Source organism: Brachypodium distachyon, chromosome 2, assembly GCF_000005505.3.
Source record: "Brachypodium distachyon strain Bd21 chromosome 2, Brachypodium_distachyon_v3.0, whole genome shotgun sequence".
Lineage (NCBI taxonomy): Eukaryota > Viridiplantae > Streptophyta > Magnoliopsida > Poales > Poaceae > Brachypodium > Brachypodium distachyon.
In genome coordinates, this window is record NC_016132.3 from 30,741,901 (window position 1) to 30,762,001 (window position 20,101).

Sequence of the window (20,101 nt, forward strand, 5' to 3'; positions counted from 1 at the left end):
CCCAAGCGGGAATATTCCCTGAAGCCTCGCTAGCCCTTCCGGGCTGGTAGCTTGCCGGGCTGCTCGTAGCCGCTGTCCTGGATGGAACCTTCCCGGGAACTCGGGGACGGTGCCCACGCGTCGCGCAGCGGTGGTACCTCGGGTGCCACTGGTGCGACATGCAATCAAACGACTTCTACTACACATTTCTGTATTTTGAATTTTCATAGGATTCATTATGCCATGACATTTAAATCATATGCTTTTCCTATTTCTATGTTTTTAAATCTGCAATCAAAGAGGCCCTAAGTATATTTTACTCGCTCCGTTTCTAAACCACGACAAGTATTTGGAAATGGAGGGAATACATTTACGGATTTTATAACGCGTGAACGTTCTCTCGATGGACTCCTTGCGCGACGCGCGCTCGTGCGTCCGATCGAGAGAGAAGCGGGTGGATGTGTTTCTGCTTGGGGGACACCCTGTTCCGGCATCCACGTCAGCGCCAACGTGGCGAGGTGGCAGTTCAAACATTGGGAGCCGTACCTGTTGTTATTCACAGTTGCGTTTAACCCCCATTACTGCCCACTGTCCGAACTGAATCCCGTAACCCCCTCTTCCATTCCACCCGTGTGCGTCCGTCTCCGCCCTATTCGTCTTCATCTCCGACGACCGCTGCGTGGCCGCCGGCGGCGGAATCGCTCGTCTGCTCCGATCAAGTCACGCCTAATACCAGGTACTCATCAGGGGGAGGCTTTTCTCCGTCAGATTTTTGGTGGGGATTTCGGATTTGGGGATTTCGGCAGTGATTTGTAGGTCGAGGAATCAGCCCGTGGCGACCTCGATTCGATTCTAGATGGGGGCAAGGGGGCAGATATGAACCGGGTGATTCCGTTCGCGTTCGTCTATGTGATTTTTAGGAGGCGATTTCGACGTTGTTGGTGCGGCTTGGTAGCTAGTCCTGCAAGACGATGGCCTCATCCATCCCTTGCCGCCTTTCCTTTCCCGTTCGAGTTTTGATTCGGGTTTTCGACGAGGACGGATCATGTGTTTGGCGCAGCGCGATGTAGTGGTTGATTTTCGCGATTTTTGGACCGTGATTTTTTGGGGATTTGCTATACGCGCGCGTTCGTATCTGGTGTGTACGGGGTCGGCATGCACGGCATGCATGCCGGATCCAGGCGATGATGGAGTTCAGAGAGTTCAAACGGAGTTCAAAACCTGCCCCCAATCAACAACATGGGTTGTATCCTTGTGATTCGTTGTGATTTTTCGTTTTTTACGGTCCTTGTGATTTCAGTTACAAGGAGTGTGTGTTTTCGGGGGGTTTCATATTTCTGTCCTATTTCTATTTCCTGGAGGGGATGCCAAATTTTTGTTTGAGTTCGTGCACTGCATGTATGTGGTGGATGCACCCATACACGCTTTAGTTGTTAATTTATGGTATAGTGGTGTGGTTGTGTACAATCTTATAAGTTGTACTTGTTAATTACTGTTTACTGAACATCCATGTCCAGAGGCAACTTAAACAATTTTAGGGTGGAAACTGCAGGATTATTTTTGAACTTGGGTATATTAGTGGCTAGTGGCAAGATGGACTATAAGAATTGCTTGAGTTGAGTTTATTTGTTTTCATTTTCAGGTGTTGGGAGCCATGGTCAGGAAACGGCATGATGTTGCTTCGGGCGAAGAAGACATCAAGGTTAACTGTATATTAATTGTTATTTTTTTACATTTGAGATGGTTACTATTTTCCCTCTCTGGTGGCAATTCATAAACATATACGATGGCAACTTTGTCATCCACATTTCAATTTTATGGTTACTGTTTTCCCTATCTGGTGGCAATTCATCAACATATATGATGGCAACTTTGTCATCCACATTTCAATTTTATGGTTATTGTTTTCCCTCTCTGGTGGCAATTCATCAACATATATGATGGCAACTTTGTCATCCACATTTCAATTTTACTGTATACATGATAACTGCAGTTTCATGCAGTAGCCATATCCTTTCCTCTGTTTTTGTTCACTCACCTGAACATATGCTTTCCTGAACATTCCTCTGGTTAGCTTTTCTTTTTGCTCACTCATCTGAACATATCATTTTCCTCTGTTTTGTTTTGTTGTGTATTAGCATGTCGCTGTAAGGAACAGGGCTTCTCCATTTGGGCTGACCAAACTATACAAGCATTTCAATGTTGCACAAAAGCTTGATATCAGGAACATGGAGTTTACGCCTTTCCTCCATATCAACACCACCAAGCTACACAATAAAGCGATGGATTGGCTTGCGAGTTGTTATGACTCTTCGGCCAGGTGTCTTCTTATCCTTGCCAAGGGCAGGATCCCAATGACCGAAGGATCTGTCTACAATGCTTTGGGGTGCCCCCGTGGTGAGTTGCCTGTCCCATACAGAGTGGACAAGGACATTGAGGCCCGGCTTGCACCATAGATGTTCCCTGGTATCAATCTATCCAAAGCCCCATTGCACAGCCAGGTGAATATAATGTTGAAGGATATGACGGAGTCCGGCGACAGATTCAAGAGGCTTGCCCTGATGTACATCATGAGCACTATATTGGCACCAACCACTAGCACCAGGATAAGCAATAGGTGCTATCCTGTTTTGGTACGTCTCTTGTTATATAACGCCTCTGTATTCTTTTTTTCATTATCACACAGTATGAACTTTAACACTGCCGGAATGGCAGCTGACTTTTACATGTTATAGCAACTCATATATACCCACCATGGCAAGTCATACATAATGTGCATGGCAACTCATATATTTTCATCATGGCAACTCATGTATTTTTCATCGACAGCAAGTCATACATCAGTTGCATGGCAACTTATAACAGTTCTGTATGACAACTCATCAAAGTTTTTTATGGCAATTTTTCATGGCCTATGTTTTACTTTCTTTTTTTTCAGTTTGCTCATGTAGCTCAATGAGATCTGTTTAATGTCCATATATTCTTCATATTTACAACAACAATCTTTTTTTTTGGGGGGGGGGGGGGTGTTCAAGGATGATATCGCCAACGTGCACAATTACAACTTTTGCAAGTTTGTCCTCAACCAACTTCATGAGAATTTGTCCAAGAAGAAATTAAACAAGGGTTGCTGTCTTTACCTTATGGTATGCCATTCAACCTTTTTCATGTGTGTTGTGTCTACAACTTTCTATTTTTTTTGTTTGTTCTGTTTTTTAATTAGATAACTCACCCTCGTGTTGACATCTATTTTTGTGTTTTGCAGCTGTTGTATGTTGATAGTTTGGATATCAGCGAGCTTGGGTTAGATTTGCCCGCTGCTCCGTTTGGAGTCACTGCATGGACAAACAGCTTGATTGATGAAGTTTTGAAAGCAGACACAAAAGAAGATGGATCTTTTGGGAAACGATATCTCCATGTTTTGTCACATGGCATGGGCAAGCGCTTCTCTTTTTGACGTGATGCGTGCTAATTACGTCTTTTTTCTACAATTTTTTGTTTTGTCACAGCTAATCTCTGACCATGCTGTGAACTATTCGTATTTTGGGGGCCCTGATCAGTTTTCCAAGTGGATTAACATGAATAGCCACCCTGATATCGAACCGAAGATTACTTTTTATTTTTTTATTTTTGCTTTTGTCGCATCCAATGTGGCCTCACATCATTTTTCACCTTCCATTTTTTGTTGCTGCTCACCATGATCTTTTCTCACCTTTTTTTTGCTGTTATGATTTTGTTGTAGGAGCGGAAGAAAGTTGAAACTCTCGTGGGTCAGTTTGCGTCAGGCATGACCTGTCTATTGGACAATCTTGTCCAAGGGTGGACTGGTCTGACGCCTCCCGAAAGTGAAGAAATGGCGCGACGTTTTGGTACGGTCACCGGTGGCGCGCCCACGCGCTCTCGTACTGCTAGGGGTAGGTTCGAGGGTTACAATTACCCGAGCGACATTGACGATGAAGATGAACAAGTTCAAGACAGTGGCGAGAGTAGCGACAGTGATGACGACTCACCCTGCAACCCTGGAGGAGGAGAAGGAGAAGGGAAGAAGGATGGCGACAATGAAGACGGGGGGATGGGCAGGGACAATGCTCATGAGGGTCAAGGTAGTGGGAATGACGGCGGCGGGAATAACTATGACGGCTCTGGCCGCAACGACAACGATGAAGCAGCACCAAACGACGAACCTGGTGATGAATCCGGTGGCGGAGGAGGCAGGGGTGAAGCCGGTGACAGAGACAAAGGTACCATGGACGCCGTGCACCGTGAAATCACCAAAATTGTGGCTGGGGAACTGAATTTAAAGAGGAAAAGGTACATTTTTTCTTTTGTTAGCACTGCATGGCAATTTTATGATTTTTTTGCATGGCAACATGTAGGCGTCATTCCACGGCATTCTTTATGGCATTGATGTGGCAACTATACTTATCATTCCTTGGCAATCTTTATGGTAGTAACGTGGCAACTCCACTTATAATTCCATAGCAATTTAAACATAACATGGCAATTATTCCCATGTCCCTTACAAAATCTTCATTTTTTGTTTTTTAATTCCCGAAGTATGAGTGATATGCCACCTGATGCCGATCTCGATAAGTGTAAGAAACCGAGGTATGTTTTTCCGCACGGTATCGATATGAGTGTTCAAAGATCGTTGCCCCCCTTTAAATTTAAAATGGCATGGCAATTTTACTTTTAACACAGATCTACTAAAATGGTTCTGACAAAGAGTACTAGACCTGCAAGGAGGTCTCCTCGGTTTTCTCCAACCAAGGGTGGGGCAAGAGAGGAGGATTCACCCGCCGGCGTCCCTGCTATTGAAAAGTATGGCGTTTTTTAATGGAAATTACATCACGAACTGACATGGCAACTTTACATCCATTTTTTATTGCATTTTTTGTTTAACACGATGCGGTATATTGATTTGAATGCTACATTTATATTTACGTTTGCCAGGGTCTTAAAGAAGGCAGTTACGAAGCATATTGCACCTTCAAAGAGTTCTCCTCGTCTTTGTCGAAACCCAGACGGGGCACAAAACGATGATCTGACCAACGCAGTCCGTATTGCTGTAAAGTATGGATCAATTCCACTTTTGTACTTATTCATTTGCTCCCTTTTATGTTTTCTCTGGGTTTAGTCGCTGCATATGGAAATTTCAAACATGAACATGTGGCAACTCTGGTTAATTACCAGTCACCTTTGTTGGCATTTCTGTTTTGTACATGATGTGGTAACTCATGCACATGAGCCTCCTTGCTATTTTATGCATGGTGTGGCAATTCAAACTATGCACTGATGGCAATTCTAGTGAATTAGTAGTCACTTTTGCTGGCATCTTGTTTATAGATGATGTGGCAACTTTGTTTTTTTTGTTAGGATTTTGATTGGTCTTGTTGTTTCATTCATCAGAGTCACTGAAAAGGCACCTGCAAGGAGGTCTCCTCGTGTTTCTCGGAACGGTCCTTCGCGGAAAACGGATGAGGCATCTATTGATGGTGCAAGCAGCACCGCATCTCGTATTCCTGAATTGTACGATCAATACCTTCCTCATTGATGTTTCACTGTTCTCACATCTTATACATGAAACAACTTTGTTTTTACCTTTGTCTTTCTTTTTATATTCATGTATAGGGCACCACGTGCTCATATTAAGAAGCAATCAGCAGATCAAGCACGAGCACATGCTTCAGTATGCAGAACCAACAGTATTTTTGATAGACTGCGCTCGCAGCTTAGAGCACAAAAGGAGGCAGATCCAAATGTTGCTGATGGGCACACCGTTGATGATCCGAAGGTGGCAGATCCGAAGGCGGCATATCACAAGGCGGCAGATGGGCATACTGTCGTTGCGGCGAGCGCACCCATTGGGTCGGCTGTGAGGCATGTACTGATTGCGTCGCCAGACCCTGGAGTGGTTACCGCCTCTGGAAGCAGGCCCGTCGACGCGGCGTCGCCTGCTGTTGGGACAGCATCAAGGCCGGTTGAGATTGTGTCGCCTGTTGTTGGGTCAGAAGCAAGGCCGGTCAATATCGTGTCGCCTGCTGCCCCATCGGCAAGGCCTGAACCTCTGCCGCTGAAACCAGGTGGTGTATCCGTCTCGGGTCAAGCCGGTGCACCGGGTGGAGAATTGATTGACGAGCTTTCGCCAACTGGACAAGAAGCTATGGAGGAGTTGGTTGGACTACACACGGGGATGTTTCCTGCATCTCTATTGTTTGAGAACCGTGGTCACCAAGTAGTTGTGCCGAAGACCTCCGGAAGAACAAAAGCTTCTGTTAAATTGGGGCTTGGACGGAGAAGTGTTGTTGCAAACCGGCAGTCGCCACGCATTGCTCAACAGCAAAGATGTGAAGCATCAGCAGGCACGACCGACAGGCGGGCAACCCCACTTGATCATGTGCATGCCAGCCACCGCCATCCTTTGGCGTTTACCCCACCCTCATGTGATCTTGGCTTTAGTCTGATACGTCGCCAACCTAGTCCACCTTGGGCGCTTGGCTTGGCTTTAGTCCTTTGGCGTTTACCCCACCCTCAAGTGCGGAGATGTCGTCCTATCAGCTGTGTATTTGTCACCGGAAGAAGTTGAAGCATTTGATATAATGGACAAACAAGCACGGGAAAGGGATGCGTCTGCCTCGGGTTATGCAGAAGGTATTTTGCATCTCATAACAGTAATGAGTAACAGCACCCTCAAAATGTGTTTTTCTTTTTTCTCCATGCATCCATCCTTAAGGGCAATTATTCTTTTACTTGCCTGGCAACTTTGGATAATTTTTGGTGGCAAATTTGTCACCTTTTCCCCCCATTGACAAGGTTATTTTTGTGCTATCTTACATGTGTCAGCCCCCGACAACCTGGAGACTCCTATGAAAAATTCATCCATTCAAAAAGCTGTGGACTGCAGTGCCACTCCAGCGACAACAATTATACCCAAGAGGATTGTGCAGCCCTCAAAGTATATGCGCGGGCCGTACGTCAAAATCAAAGCATCACTGCTGAGAATGAGTTATACCAGAAAGTCAAACGGTTTGGCGGAGGCAGGAAGACATCAAAGACGAATCTTGCCATTTTGCAAACATAGTACCATTATTTTTTAATTTGTTCACATAGCTCCATTTTTTCTGGTTAGTCTTGATCTATGCAGGACAATTGTAATCCAGTGCAAGTCAACATTTGCTGAGCTTGGTGAGCTTGCGATGGCTGTTAAGCCTAGGGGGAGGTTGGGGACCAATCTTGCCGAAGCCGCCATTGAGTACATCCAGCGGTTTGAGTGCCCGGAAGACAAAGTAGTGGTCCCGTATGTTGTTGCTAGGAAGCTATCTGAGGGGCACACCCGTCACAATCTGATAAATAAAGTGTTCAGTCAGGACCCTGTTTCAAAGCTCACTCGCAAAAAAGTTGTAAGTATTTATTTCTGCTCTTTTTTAGTCTGCAGTTACATTTATGTGGTAAGTTATACAGAAGCATTGGTGGCAACTTACATTTTTATATCAGGGATATAATGCTTAAAACTTGGGAATTCAAACTTCCCTTTTTTCTTTTCTTTATTCAGGTTATGCTCCCGTTCCTCCAGCTATGGGGTGAATCAGAGAAGGATAAAGAGGGTCATTGGTACACTGTTTCAGTAAACAGTAACCAATGGAAGTTTGAGATTCTCGATTCCCTCCGCGGCCCTGATGATGAGGAGCTGCGACTTCATTCTGGCGAGATGGTGCTGAACATTAAACGAGCATGGAGAGAGCATTATGCCGACGCCAAGATGCAGATCCAGGATTTTACGACTGAGCACATATCTGTGCCAATGCAAGATAATATGTGAGCGCCTTCTAAAATAGTTGCTTTCGTTCTGTCCATTTTTTCTTTGCTCGTGCGTTAACGTGATATTTATGCCTTTTTTTTGGGGGGGGAGGGGGGGTTGTGGCACAGTGATGATTGTGGCTTCTACATGCTCGAGTTCCTGAAGAAATGGGATGGTAGAGTTGTGCCGGCGTTTGGCCCGGATGAGATTGTCGAAACCAGGAAGATTATCACTCACCGACTGATTACGAACCAGGATTTCAATGAGAAGAAGAATGCAAAGAAATTTATTGAGCAACACTCAAAATAAGGTAAGCGACGCCAAGAGATTACTAGTTTGTGAAATTACCGTTTCATAGTTTTTATTTTTTTTGTGGGGCGCAGTCCGTATGATTACTCATGCATGCTCATGTAAGGCAATTCATACCCACGTTCTGGTGGCATATTTTAAAACAAACACGAACGGCAACTGCTGCTATTCTTGCCTGGCAACTTAATGTAAAAACAGAGAATGCAAATGGCAACTGTTACTGAACCATGCCTGGCAACTTAGTGTGCAATGGCAACTGTTACTGAATCATGCCCGGCAACTTAGTGCAACCATTTTTTCTGTGGACGCATGAATCATCCCCACCTGTTCCACACATCCCCTGGTGCAACTTAGTGTTCAAACAGAATCATTATTTAACGAAAATGGCCAACACAAAGCTGATATGAAAATGAGGAAACAACAAAATTAACAGTGCGTTATTTAAAAACGGTTTCAACTATCATATCACTGTACATGCTAGTTTTTAAGCATGTCATTCAACAACTTGCGTCTAATTTTCCTTTTTATATCATGGTTATTATGCTCCAGATCATAACGCTAGCTGCCATACAGATATATAAGTAGAGGAACATGTCTACCCACGCTCCCTCTAAGTGCATGTCGCGCGATTTGCCATCTTTTGCGGGCATGTCCTTGCGTCATGCTCAGCAGACCTGCAGATTTTGCAACGGCCTCGTTTCTTCGGTGCTTTTGGTTCGATATCCAATGGTGATTTGTAGCGCCTCTCCCTGGGCCTCCCCTTTGTGGCAGTCATTGGCGGATCCCTAATTCCAACCCCGTTGGATGCAGCGGATACTTCCTGTGTCACATTTTCACTTGGCGTAGCGTCCTCCATTGTATTCCCCCTGCCTTCTTCCCTAGCCCCTGCGGCAGATCCTTCAGTCGCAGTCCCTGTGGCAGATCCTACCGGCGCCGCCTCTGACGTAGACCCCTGTTGCGCAGCCGCTGACACCGATCCTTCTGGTCTAGCACCTGACGTAGATCCTTCTGGCAGAAGTCCTTGTCTCCTAGACATTCCCATTGCTTCTCTAGCTCTAGCATCTTTTTCTTCTCTTTTCTTTAGCGCAGCCAGCTCGCTCCTCATTGCCTTCATGTGCCTTTCCACTATTTTTGTCACATCCTGACCATAACAAGCGTCTTTAGCAATATCACTCAAACCCTTGTTCATCGTTGCATAACGCATCAATTTCCTGGAATCTTCCGGCATCTCCTGCTGTGCGGTGTTTAGTTGCTGTGTACCATGCGGCCCAAGTGCGACATCTGCATTCCAGGTCCACCTCTTGAGAATGTAGTGTTGCGGCAGGACTCTGACCCCTTCATGTTGCATGACTCTAAGAATGTGGCAGCACACAATGCCATCCCTATCAAATTTGCAGCATTCACAAGAGTACATGCATGTTGCTATATCTGCTGCCAACCACGGTATGTCTTGCTGCCCCGAATGCCCCGTCATTGACACGGCCTCATACATGGTCGCCCCTGTCCGCTGGCAATGGTATGAGGAGGTCAGCTGGAGTTTCTCTTGGAACCTACAAGTCAAAGCACAAACAATGCCAGGAGGCTAGTGTTAGACTGGCAACTTGGACCATACAAGGTGGCAACTCAAAGATCATACATGTGCTAACTCAAAGTATAGAACAGTGGCAACTTGGACCATAGAACCGATGTAACTAAAATAATAAAAAAATGGCAACTCAAAGCCCATAAAAGTGGTAATTAAAAGCCTTTAACAGTGGTAATTTTTTTATGCATACAACAGTGGCTTTTTTTTTTTACCATATTCCATATTGTTAAATTTTTCTTGTCACTGCAGTGTGGTAACTATAGTCATGAACAGTGGCAACTTGGAGCCAAAAAAATCGGCACTTCTTTTCTTAGATATGGAATAGTGATAATTGGCAACTTTAATCACATGACAGTGGCAACTTTAATCATAGGAAAGTGGCAACTATAAATAGAGTTTTGAACCTTTTTTACCTGTTGAACATCCTCCTTGTGTATATCAGCTTCACTTGCTCTTCAAGTGTGCTGAACCCCCATTTCTTTGGGACGGTAAGCGCTGTTTCAGCTTCAGCTTGTCTCTCCACGCCCAGTATCTTTTGCTGCAGAACTGTGTACTGCCATGCAAAGTCAAATATAGAATTACTGGGGCTGACATATCTCTTCAACACTGCGTTGAACCCCTCGCTTCGTTGTGTCGACTGTAAGAAGGGGTAGAAATTCATCATGAAGTATGCAGGGACCCAACTAGTCCTGTTTTCCCATAGAGCTGCCAGGTCTTCATTGTCATGTACTTGGTACTTTTCGATCATCGCGTTCCATTTCCACTCAAACTCCTCCGGTGTAAAGCTGTTGTCAATGCAATCTTCAAAATCAGCACGCAGCTCCAGGTTTCTCCCCATGAATCCCCCCAGCTTTTCCTGCGCTTTCTTCATAATGTGCCAGCGGCAATTCCTGTGTGTCGCATCCAGGAAAACTTCACTTATTCCGTTCCGCATAGCAAAGTCTTGGTCAGTTATGATATTCACCGGAGCTATCCCATCCATTGCTTCCAAGAATGTTTTGAATAGCCACACAAAGCTCAAGGTGTCTTCGTTCCTCAGGAAACCACAACCAAACTGAACGGACTGCCCATGGTTGTTTATACCAATAAAAGGTGCGCAGGGCATGTTGCATTTGTTCGTCAAATAAGTTGTGTCAAAGGAGATGCAGTCGCTGTAATATTTGTACGACCTTCTCGCTTCTCCATCGACCCAATACAAGTTGATAACCTTGTCCTCGTCATCCATCTCGAAGCTATAAAAAAAGTCACCGTCCTCCTTCTTGAGCTGCTCGAAATACCGAAGCTTGTGCTGCATGTCCATCACAGTGTGCTCCCTCCGCAGCGCTGCCTTGAAGTTAGCCATGTCTGTCCTCGTGTAAGTAAGATCGTTCAGTGTGCCATGGAGGTGGGATAGGAGCTGCATCATTTGGCTCGTCCGGAGGTTGCATTCATGTAGCAGTTTGACAAACTGTCTTTCCTCTCTTGGAATGTGTCGGTGTGACCTCAAGTATTTGCACAGATCAAACTTTTTGATCACGGGGTGATTATGTTCTTCCTCAAATTTTTCCACGATATATGCCGCACCATCAAGCTTAATCTTCATTCTTGCACGGCATCCTGTTATTTCTGTTATGCCTCTCTTCCTTTTTGGAACGACCGACTCGGGCCGCTGTGTGTCTTCTTTGGCCTTCTTGTTCTTGCCCACTTTGTAGCACACAAACTGGGTTCGACTTGTTTCGCCACTTTTAGTGGGTCTCTGGTAGTCAATCCTTATCCCAAAGCCGTTCCACCTCGCATAATTGACATAGTGTTGCTGTGCAGCTTCAATGCTGTCGAATCTCATGTTGACCTCAGGTTTCTTAGGCGGTGAAATCCCATCATCAGCATCATCATCATTATCTTCATTGTTTTCTCCGCCATCTGCCCTTTCTTCAGTTGATCTATGCAACATTGGCTCTGGTGGCAATGTGCTAGCACCGACATTTATAGTGGGCGCAGAGCGACCCATAGTGTTCATACCTGCAGCACGATGTGGAGCAACACAGTTCAAAATCACATGACAAACAGATAATAAATTAACTTTAAGGCGACAGTTGCTTGCAAGGCTGGCAACTTCAAAACATGAGGTGGCATTTTAAATCCACAACATGCGGCAACTTATGAAAGCTCAACACCTCGATTCTCATGCGGCAACTTAACCATACACTATATGGCAATTCTTATCGCACATTTCTCTTACACCAACTATCATGAGTATCTGATCATGACATTCTACAAATAAATCGACAGATAACCGGTCTGTTATGGGTGAGTAAAGGAGATGGGGGCGGGCAGGCTGGGTTCTACCTCCCGGCATCGCTTGTTGCTGTATCGCATGGGCTCAACTACCGTCTTTTTGTGCAAACTGGCAAGGCTGCCTTGTAGTGTATGGATCTGTAGAGAAATAACAATCATACATATATCAAACTATGGAAATCAAAGAATGTGGCACAACTTTCTAATATATGCCACATCAATATACTAGGCAACTATGTGTTGCAAATTCTGGCAACTCGTACAATGTGCGGCATATTCTTGTCCAAACTTTTTTTTACCTTGTCTTAAAACTGGATGCAGCACATTTTGAGTGGGGTTGGATCCATTTTCATCCACCTCTGTAGGGTGTTGACCTGCATTAGCAAATGGAATGAGTAGGCTTCAGTGCATGGCAATTTTAGTAGGGAATAGATGGCAACTTTTAGGATAATAAACAGAACCACTTCAAGTTGACTTTTTTTTGACAAGCTCATCTGGTATTTGGCCTAGTCCCCAAACCTTGCGAAAGTGATATGACTTGCTGTAGTAGCGGCAGCAACGGGTACGAGGAATGCACTTCATCAAAATTTTCTGCCAAAACATCATCCGGTGTCAACGATGCGAAGCTCCATGTTTGAAAAATTTCACCCATGCCTCCATCTATGTTTTCCATCCTTTTTTTCTTGTGATATCCCGTGGGGAGTAAGATACATGACAAGTTAGCGCATATAGTTATTATTTTACATGGTTCAAGTTCAAGCTTTTTTACGATGCATCAACTGAACTTTTTGTTCTACCCATACATGCATCGGTCAGTCTACGTCGACGTGCTCTTCTTGTTTCTTGACACCACACGGCTGAACAACTTGGAGGGGCCAGATATGGAGCGGCTTTAAGAATTCGTGAAGGACATAAACATGGTTATGCGCTAGGGTTTATATGGTTTCTAATCCTAGAGATGGGGATGGGGGGGGGGGGGGGGGGCGCCTGCAACATATGAATGTGCATTGTGGCAGTTGTTCATTTACTCAATTGGCAGTTTATGTACAGTTAAGATGGTAAATTTGGTGTCACCCTAGGATGATAACATGCCTCAGCAACACATGCATGTTGTTTTTTTGTGTCAGCTCACTGTATTTACAATACTTATTCCGTTAGTTACATATAGGATGATAAAATCTGGACTCAATCTGGTACTTTTAGCAACACATGCATCAGACTTTTCAATTAAATTAGGGCTCATGTGTACACAGGAAAACAAACCCAAGATTTTGATCCAACGTACAACTATCAACCGGTAGATACTTGGACCCAGATCCAATAGTCTCATGATTAAAATTGAACCAATATGAATGTAGGTGGGGAGTAGCAAGAATCACGTGACACCCAACTATAAATTATAAACTATTGATCGGCGCAATTTTTATGAAAGGGATTATGAAGATGAAAGATAGAGGGGCCAGAAAATTGTATGGGTTTAGATAAAAGTCACCTTCCTCTTCGGTTGTTTTTCCCGATCAATAACGCAGTGGGGGAGGAGGGACGATGGATGTTCTTCTTTTTTGGACTTTTGTTGTCGATTTCTTGGATCCGATCTCGGTGTTTCAAGAGGCGCCTCCTTTCACAGCCGCCATGGCTGCCGCCCGGAGATTTTCTCTAGCTTCCTTCGTCTCCCGTACTCTCTGCTTTCCTCTTTTCTGCGCCGTCGTGATGACTTGGGGAAGGAGACATTCGTGGGCTGTTGGCAATTATGGACCGCCACGTCTGGCAACTTCATCACAGGCCTCGCGCATGGCAACTAGCATCGCCGCGCCAGCGCACTACCGCGCGCACGGAGCCGTCTCGCGCTCGCGCGCTGCCCCGCGCGTGGCACTCGACGTGGCAGCCAGCGTGGCATGTACGGTAATCACGGCGCGTCGCTCGGAGGATCTAAAGCGCGACGTTCGCGCGGTATTCGCGTCCATACATTTATAGTCTTGAAAAAAGCGCTCCATACGCGCTCCCAACAGTAGCATAGGGAGTTCCGTCTCTTGGTAAAAAAAAAAGGCATAGGGAGTTCCGTCTTCTCGTCTCCCAGCCAACCCAATCAGACGACCGAAAATGGAGGCGCTCGTGGTGCGGCAGCTAGGGGACCCCACGCTGCCGCCTGGCGGCGAGGACTCGCCGTTCGGACCGATCTCCGGTGACCAACCGGTCCTGGAGCTCTCGTCGCCGACGTCCGTACGTGTACGCGTGGCGGCGACCAGCCTCAACTTCGCGACGTTCCTGCAGGTGCAGGGTAAGTACCAGGAGCGTCCCCCGCTGCCGTTCGTGCCAGGCTCCGACTACAGCGGTGTCGTGGACGCCGTTGGCCCCGGCGTGAGCAGATTCCGCCCCGGCGACCGCGTCTGCTCCCTCGCTAGTGTTGGGTCCTTCGCCGAGTTCATCATCGCCGAGGAGAAGGCACTGTGAGTTCGTTTTCGCTCTACTGGTTGGTGATTTCTGTAAGGAAGCGGTAATTTCTTTATGGAAGCTTACGCTTGTTTGTGTTATGTCTCGGTCATTAGATCTGAATAACTCCTGTAAATTTGTACGGGGCGAGAAAATACTTGAAATTCATCTATAGAGATCTTATCTTAAGCAGGCGCCCGAAGTACGGAGTATTATTGTTAACTGTTAGCATTTGGTCAGAATCAGAAACACAGACTTTGTAAAACTAATCCAATCTACACACTGGCGGAGCTAGACAAGAATGCCCGGGGGCGAAAGGGTGAAAATAGACCTAGCTACCTATTTTCTATAATTATAAGCCTAAATAAGTTACTGTAATAAAAAAAATCGAAACACTAAGCTCTGCCGGTGAATCGACAGAAAAATCAACTTACAATCAGGCAACTTTGAATAGCAAAACCTTCTATTTATTGTGATTTATTGTGGTGAGTTCTACTGCTAAATCGGTACCATGTTATTTCTGTACCAGATTCGCAGTGCCTGATGGATGTGACCTGGTTGCTGCCGGAGCATTACCTGTTGCATTTGGTACATCACATTTGGCTCTTGTTCACAGGGCTCAACTAAAGGCTGGTCAGGTGGGCTCCCCATTTGCTTCTGTTCGTCTACATAATATCCATTGGACATTCTGATATGTCATTCTTAGTTTGAATTTTATTTGGAATGTACTAAATTAAATTTTAATCTATGCTTTCACATGAGCTGTGTATTTTACATAATGTTTTCTTTTGTGAAAAATTGGTTCAAATTCTACTTGGATTAGGAAAACATTTTTCCATATGAATATGAATTGAATGGGGCAGTCCACAACTCCAATCCCTAGGAAGCTGCGATGAATCAGGAATTTATGTGGGGATTCTCAAGTTCTGCTCGTACATTAACTCTCATACTAGCTGTTATAAATGCAAAAGTCATATTTTGGTCTTCAACTTGGGAGCTGATACCTTTTGAGCCTTAAGTTTTGAGTTCTCATTTTAAGAGTTTAACTTTCTGTTGTGGTCATTTTAAGCCCTCAAATTGACTGTAATTAGGCCGATACAATCTTTTTGAATGACTTTGCATGTTTTATCATTTGTACAGACTATGCTACGTGATAAACAGTAATATCTCTGATGACATATACAAAAAATCAATTTTGCTCACACACATACTTAGGACCTTTTGGTACAGCTCTAGATCCTCATTTTCTGTCTCCCTTCTCCTGACTCTTAAGGATCCACTTAGGTAGGGATCTGTCTCTCGATCAATTCATAAAAGCTCTTAGCTGTCAGGTTGGCTCCTGAAACAAAAGGTCGCAACAGAGTGGTATGGAGGCAAACAGACCATACTATCTCTGGTTGTACCACTTCAAATGTATTTGTAACCTATTCCTTCATCATTCTGTTAAAAATCTAGATATTTTTTACAGTTGCCCGCCGCATCCGTATAACATGTTCGCAAAATTCCTTGTTCACAAAATTGATTGAATTGAAAAGGAATAAGCATGTGTTCATTCAAGCAACTCTAGTGTTCAGTGCATGTCTGAAATAAAAAATCTGAACTTCGTATATTTACATATATCTGAAAAATATACACTTCCAAACTTTGTATTAATTGTACAAGGACCCAGCAATCCACTGGGGAAAGTAGATTTATCAACTAGACCATGCACTTCTAGAAGTTCAAGCATACATTCTTCAACTGGGTCATAACTTTATTGTGCTTACACGGCACTACCTCGTGCAACTTTCCCTCTCCCGTTACCCTTTAGTCCATTACCATCTCTTGCCATCAGGATATTGGCCAAGTTCAATGCAGAGGATACATTGTGAAATTTGGATTTTCAAATGTGGAGGCAGAGGTGTTGGCTTGGTTCCAGGCTTGAATCTGGGACCCAGAGATGAACCGGGCTGGGCCTTATAGTGTTTATGCTGCATATGCAACTCAAATTCTACAGTTCTGTGGTACTGGGATGTACTTCTTGTCTGTTCAGGATCCCATATGGGTCATGCAACCCTTATAATTTGGACCCCCACCATCTGGTGTTAGATTTTTTTCGTTTAATTAGTCTCGTCAGGTTGATGGAATTAACACATTGCTTACTAATAATATGCATATCAGTTGCTGATGATGGCCCTGTGTCATACCAACCATCCGATTTTGCACCACAGCTTAAAACTAAGATGGGATTGCTCACCCTCGCTTAAATATGTTCTGTAAAAACACCCCGGTCTACTGTAAATTCGTGGATACATCAAGCAACACCACAATTTAGTAAAATAATTAGCGTCTGAACATGTTGTGTGATTCTTTCTTTAGTGTGTAGTAAAGAGTTGTGGTGGGTGATCCTTGTCGTGTATGCCGGTTCTTCTTAACTGGCCAAATATATGTGGTAAGCATGTAGATACCCCTAGCAAATATAATACTGCATAAGTTCATTATGCATTATTCAACCATCTGATGTACTCAGCTTCTCCCAGTACAGTGTTTATTTTCATTAATACAAGTTGTAATTTCAGGTGCTACTTGTACTCGGTGCTGCTGGCGGTGTTGGGGTATCTGCCGTACAAATAGGAAAAGTTTGCGGCTGTATTGTTATTGCAGTTGCCAGGTGATTAGCAAGACAAGCTAATTCTTGTGTCGTTATTTTGTTATGTGACCAATTTTTCTTTGGCCTCTAAATACTATTTGTCTTAATTTCAGGGGAATTGACAAATTGCAGTATCTGAAGTCCATAGGCGCTGATCATGTAATCGACTCAAGCAAGGAGGATGTTATCGGAAGTGCCAAGTCATTCTTAAAGACAAGAGGTCTAAAAGGTGTCGATGTATTATATGATCCTGTTGGGGGCAAACTTACTCAAGATAGCTTGAAACTTCTAAATTGGGGTGCACATATTCTGCTCATTGGATTTGCTAGTGGAGATGTTCCAGTCATTCGAGTTAACATTGCTCTTGTTAAGGTATACTAGTGTATTGAAATATGAAGGTGGTCTTCCTCGTTTTCATTAGTGAAATAGAATCAACCCTGGCTTTCAGTATTTAGCTTCAATGCTGTGTGCCCTTGATTGGTAGAATCAAAAGAACTTACTACATATACTGAAAATAGGCATTTTTCCATGACAAGTTTTAGCTTGCTAAAGGAGAGGTCCCACTGAGGTCCGTTGATTCCTGCAACATCATGTTGAAACTAATCCTATGTGCCTATACAATTGTCCCCTACTATCTATTTTCCTCAACATCTCCATAAGCCATATCATCAAGTAATAAATGTTGGCCATGCAACTCTTTCTCCTCTCTTTAAAGACTTTCTTTTTGGCCTATCATATTGATAGATATTTCACATGTTCACAATTTTTTTTTAAAAAATGGGCATTCGAAGGCCTCTTATATTTTGGGCCCATTTGTTTTGAGAAGTATTTAAAATTTTCTTATTTTGACCATGCATTCAGCATTCCTGCAGCAACATACAGGACATTGTCAAGTTTGATAATTTATCAGTCAGTACTATGGACTGCAATCCTATAATTTGCAACAAAACATTATAAGTAATGAATTTTGCTAATATAATACAGTCAGTTGATCTAAAGTTTTATTTGTTTTAATACGAAGTTTGTTGACAAGACTAGACTATGAGATGGCAATGCTGGGAAATTCAGTATATATAGACTTTACAGCAAGCAATAGAAATGAACTTCTGTAATAAGTATACTGATTATGGATAGAATTTCTTTCTGCACAATTTATGTTTATTAAGACTACGCTAATTGCGGTCTGATGTTTCAGAACTGGACAATCCATGGTCTGTACTGGGGAAGCTACTTAATTCACCGGCCAGCAGTACTAGTTGACTCCCTTAACGAACTCCTATCTTGGCTTTCAAAGGGTTTGATAACAGTTCAAATTTCACACACCTACAGGCTCCCTGAGGTAAGTAACATAAAGAAACTTCACAGTACTTGCAGTAGGTCAGAATGTCTCATTAGTCACTACATCAATCAACGATTGTGGTGCTTCATGATGGCGGAACTTTAAGGTGTCTGTGGACTTCTTCTAAAATATGTTTGTGTAACTTGTAGTTACACTGTTTGCATCATCTGACGGTTACCAGTTCATAGTATTATGTGATGTGCTTGTCATGATAGGCTGCTGGAGATATTATCTAAGTGAACGTTACTTCTCTATAGCCGTGTCAATATTAGTGTTTTGTTTCTAAAATGTGGATTGGTACCAGCTAAATGTAATATAATCTCATGGTTGTCATCGGTCTATTTCTGTTAAATGTACATCAAGCTATTCTTAATAAAATAGTTTGCATGTTCATTCTTTACTGTTAGTGCATGGGAAGTGTGTAGGTCGCTATCATTAATTGTTACTAGATGATGCCCCGCATGTTGTTGCAGAAATTTTTAGTTAACATATGCGATGAAATTGAGTAATCAAAGTGTATCCAAAATTGAAAACATATAATGAAAATTGTATGCTAGGTTCTTCACTTAGTGGGGGATAACTTGATGGAAAGTAGCATGCATGCATGTGCAAAAAAAAAGAGTTTCCCACTAAATAGGTGTGAACAAATTAATGATGTGATGATGTGTCATGCTTTCATGTTGAGAGAAATCAAATAATGGGGGTTCTACTTAGATATGAAAGATAACGGACGCGATGAAATTGAGTTGCAACGAAAGAATATCCAAAATTGAAAACATATAATGAAATTGTATGATAGGTTCTTCACTTAGCGGGGGATAACTTGATGGAAAGTAACATGCATGCATGCGCAAAAAAAATGAGTTTCCCACTAAATAGGTGTGAACAAATTAATGATGTGATAACGTGGCATGTTTGCATGTTGAGAGAAATCAAATAGTTGGGTTCTACTTAGATATAGAAGATACTCATATGTTGCATCTCTTAAATAATTACTGGTAAAAGTTGAGAAATTCATGGACCTGTGTCCAGTCACATGTATTTCTTCTGGGTTTTTGCATTTTTGTGTATGAAAATTTACGTTAAAATTTTCAAATTTTCTACAGGCCCATCTTGCTTTTGCTGCCTTGAGGGATAGGAAGGCCGTCGGTAAAGTGATGATTGTTATTGGCTCGTCAGCAAAGTCAAGACTCTGATTCCCCTCAAATCAAATGGGTTCCCTAGGAAATAATCTACTGTGAACTAGTTGTATTTTATTGTCGGTGATAATAGCATCTAAGGCAGCTGTAGCGTCCGCAGTGCATGCCAATGTAGCCAGCAGAAATGAAATGGGTTCATATGTACACCATGTGTAGCAATACACTTTTGAGACAACTCCTACTGGTGCAGTGGTCCAAGTAAATATGAATGTAATCCAAATAAATACGGTAACTAGTACTCAGGTAATTCCCCGTGCAGGTGTATTTTTTATTCTGAATCTAGAAATGTATGTTAGCTTAATGTTCGGTGCCTTGTTAAGGACCTGACTTCACAAATCTTCACTACTATGAAGTTAGCAACTTAACGAATCTTGCTAATATGAAAATCTTAATTGGTGGTGCCTTTCTGTCCACCTTTGGCCTGCACCTCCTGTTGATCCCGCGTAAATGGTTGGAAAGAGTCATAAGATGAAGGCTTTGGTCTGGCATAGATAGTTGTTAGGGTATAATAAACTTCTATATGTGCGTGACTACAAATCAATTTCAAAAAAAAAATCAA

The 20,101-nt window shown here is 43.4% G+C and overlaps 3 protein-coding genes across 12 annotated transcripts; 2 read left to right on the top strand and 1 right to left on the bottom strand.

The window, feature by feature from the left end:
* The first annotated feature begins 539 nt into the window (after positions 1-539).
* On the top strand, positions 540-12,178 carry LOC100843343. 6 transcript variants are annotated; one of them, XM_024458285.1, is made up of 13 exons: positions 540-715; positions 1,622-1,681; positions 2,118-2,612; positions 3,722-4,290; positions 4,537-4,587; positions 4,681-4,800; positions 4,933-5,052; positions 5,389-5,508; positions 5,611-6,630; positions 6,823-7,379; positions 7,532-7,794; positions 7,906-8,087; positions 11,940-12,178. In XM_024458285.1, the coding sequence occupies exons 3-9, from the start codon at positions 2,436-2,438 to the stop codon at positions 6,563-6,565; spliced, it is 2,112 nt and encodes a 703-aa protein (XP_024314053.1). In that variant the 5' UTR covers positions 540-715; positions 1,622-1,681; positions 2,118-2,435; the 3' UTR covers positions 6,566-6,630; positions 6,823-7,379; positions 7,532-7,794; positions 7,906-8,087; positions 11,940-12,178. The 6 variants fall into 6 exon arrangements, with proteins under 6 accessions (XP_024314053.1, XP_024314052.1, XP_024314054.1 ...); XM_024458284.1 differs by lacking the exon at positions 11,940-12,178 and having other exon boundaries at positions 7,889-8,040; XM_024458286.1 differs by lacking the exons at positions 540-715; positions 1,622-1,681; positions 11,940-12,178 and adding exons at positions 3,015-3,125; positions 3,245-3,416 and having other exon boundaries at positions 2,472-2,612; positions 7,906-8,040.
* LOC104582711 (protein FAR1-RELATED SEQUENCE 5) lies at positions 8,526-13,668 on the bottom strand. Of its 5 annotated transcripts, XM_024458282.1 has the most exons (6): positions 13,438-13,668; positions 12,465-12,536; positions 12,245-12,319; positions 11,997-12,083; positions 10,085-11,669; positions 8,526-9,636 (listed from the first exon to the last, which is right to left on the bottom strand). In XM_024458282.1, exons 4-6 carry the CDS (start codon positions 12,004-12,006, stop codon positions 8,697-8,699), a joined length of 2,535 nt encoding a protein of 844 aa, XP_024314050.1. In that variant the 5' UTR covers positions 12,007-12,083; positions 12,245-12,319; positions 12,465-12,536; positions 13,438-13,668; the 3' UTR covers positions 8,526-8,696. The 5 variants fall into 5 exon arrangements, with proteins under 5 accessions (XP_024314050.1, XP_024314051.1, XP_024314049.1 ...); XM_024458283.1 differs by lacking the exon at positions 12,465-12,536; XM_024458281.1 differs by having other exon boundaries at positions 12,245-12,536.
* Positions 13,669-13,948: 280 nt separating this feature from the next.
* Positions 13,949-19,853, top strand: LOC100830108 (quinone oxidoreductase-like protein 2 homolog). The gene is made up of 6 exons (XM_003568641.4): positions 13,949-14,392; positions 14,905-15,013; positions 16,934-17,025; positions 17,118-17,376; positions 18,200-18,343; positions 19,450-19,853. Exons 1-6 carry the CDS (start codon positions 14,046-14,048, stop codon positions 19,537-19,539), a joined length of 1,041 nt encoding a protein of 346 aa, XP_003568689.1. The 5' UTR covers positions 13,949-14,045; the 3' UTR covers positions 19,540-19,853.
* The last annotated feature ends 248 nt before the right edge of the window (positions 19,854-20,101 follow it).

Coding starts and splice junctions, on each gene's coding strand:
- LOC100830108 (XM_003568641.4), top strand. CDS start 14,046: ATGGAGGCGCTCGTGGTGCGGCAGCTAGGGGACCCCACGCTGCCGCCT. Junction 14,393..14,904: donor ATCGCCGAGGAGAAGGCACT/GTGAGTTCGTTT, acceptor TTTCTGTACCAG/ATTCGCAGTGCCTGATGGAT. Junction 17,026..17,117: donor ATTGTTATTGCAGTTGCCAG/GTGATTAGCAAG, acceptor TCTTAATTTCAG/GGGAATTGACAAATTGCAGT.
- LOC104582711 (XM_024458280.1), bottom strand. CDS start 12,618: ATGGAAAACATAGATGGAGGCATGGGTGAAATTTTTCAAACATGGAGC. Junction 11,670..12,244: donor GCATCCAGTTTTAAGACAAG/GTAAAAAAAAGT, acceptor ATCGTGCTGCAG/GTATGAACACTATGGGTCGC. Junction 9,637..10,084: donor ACAAGGAGGATGTTCAACAG/GTAAAAAAGGTT, acceptor TTTGACTTGTAG/GTTCCAAGAGAAACTCCAGC.
- LOC100843343 (XM_024458285.1), top strand. CDS start 2,436: ATGTTCCCTGGTATCAATCTATCCAAAGCCCCATTGCACAGCCAGGTG. Junction 2,613..3,721: donor ATAGGTGCTATCCTGTTTTG/GTACGTCTCTTG, acceptor ATTTTGTTGTAG/GAGCGGAAGAAAGTTGAAAC. Junction 4,588..4,680: donor GATAAGTGTAAGAAACCGAG/GTATGTTTTTCC, acceptor CTTTTAACACAG/ATCTACTAAAATGGTTCTGA.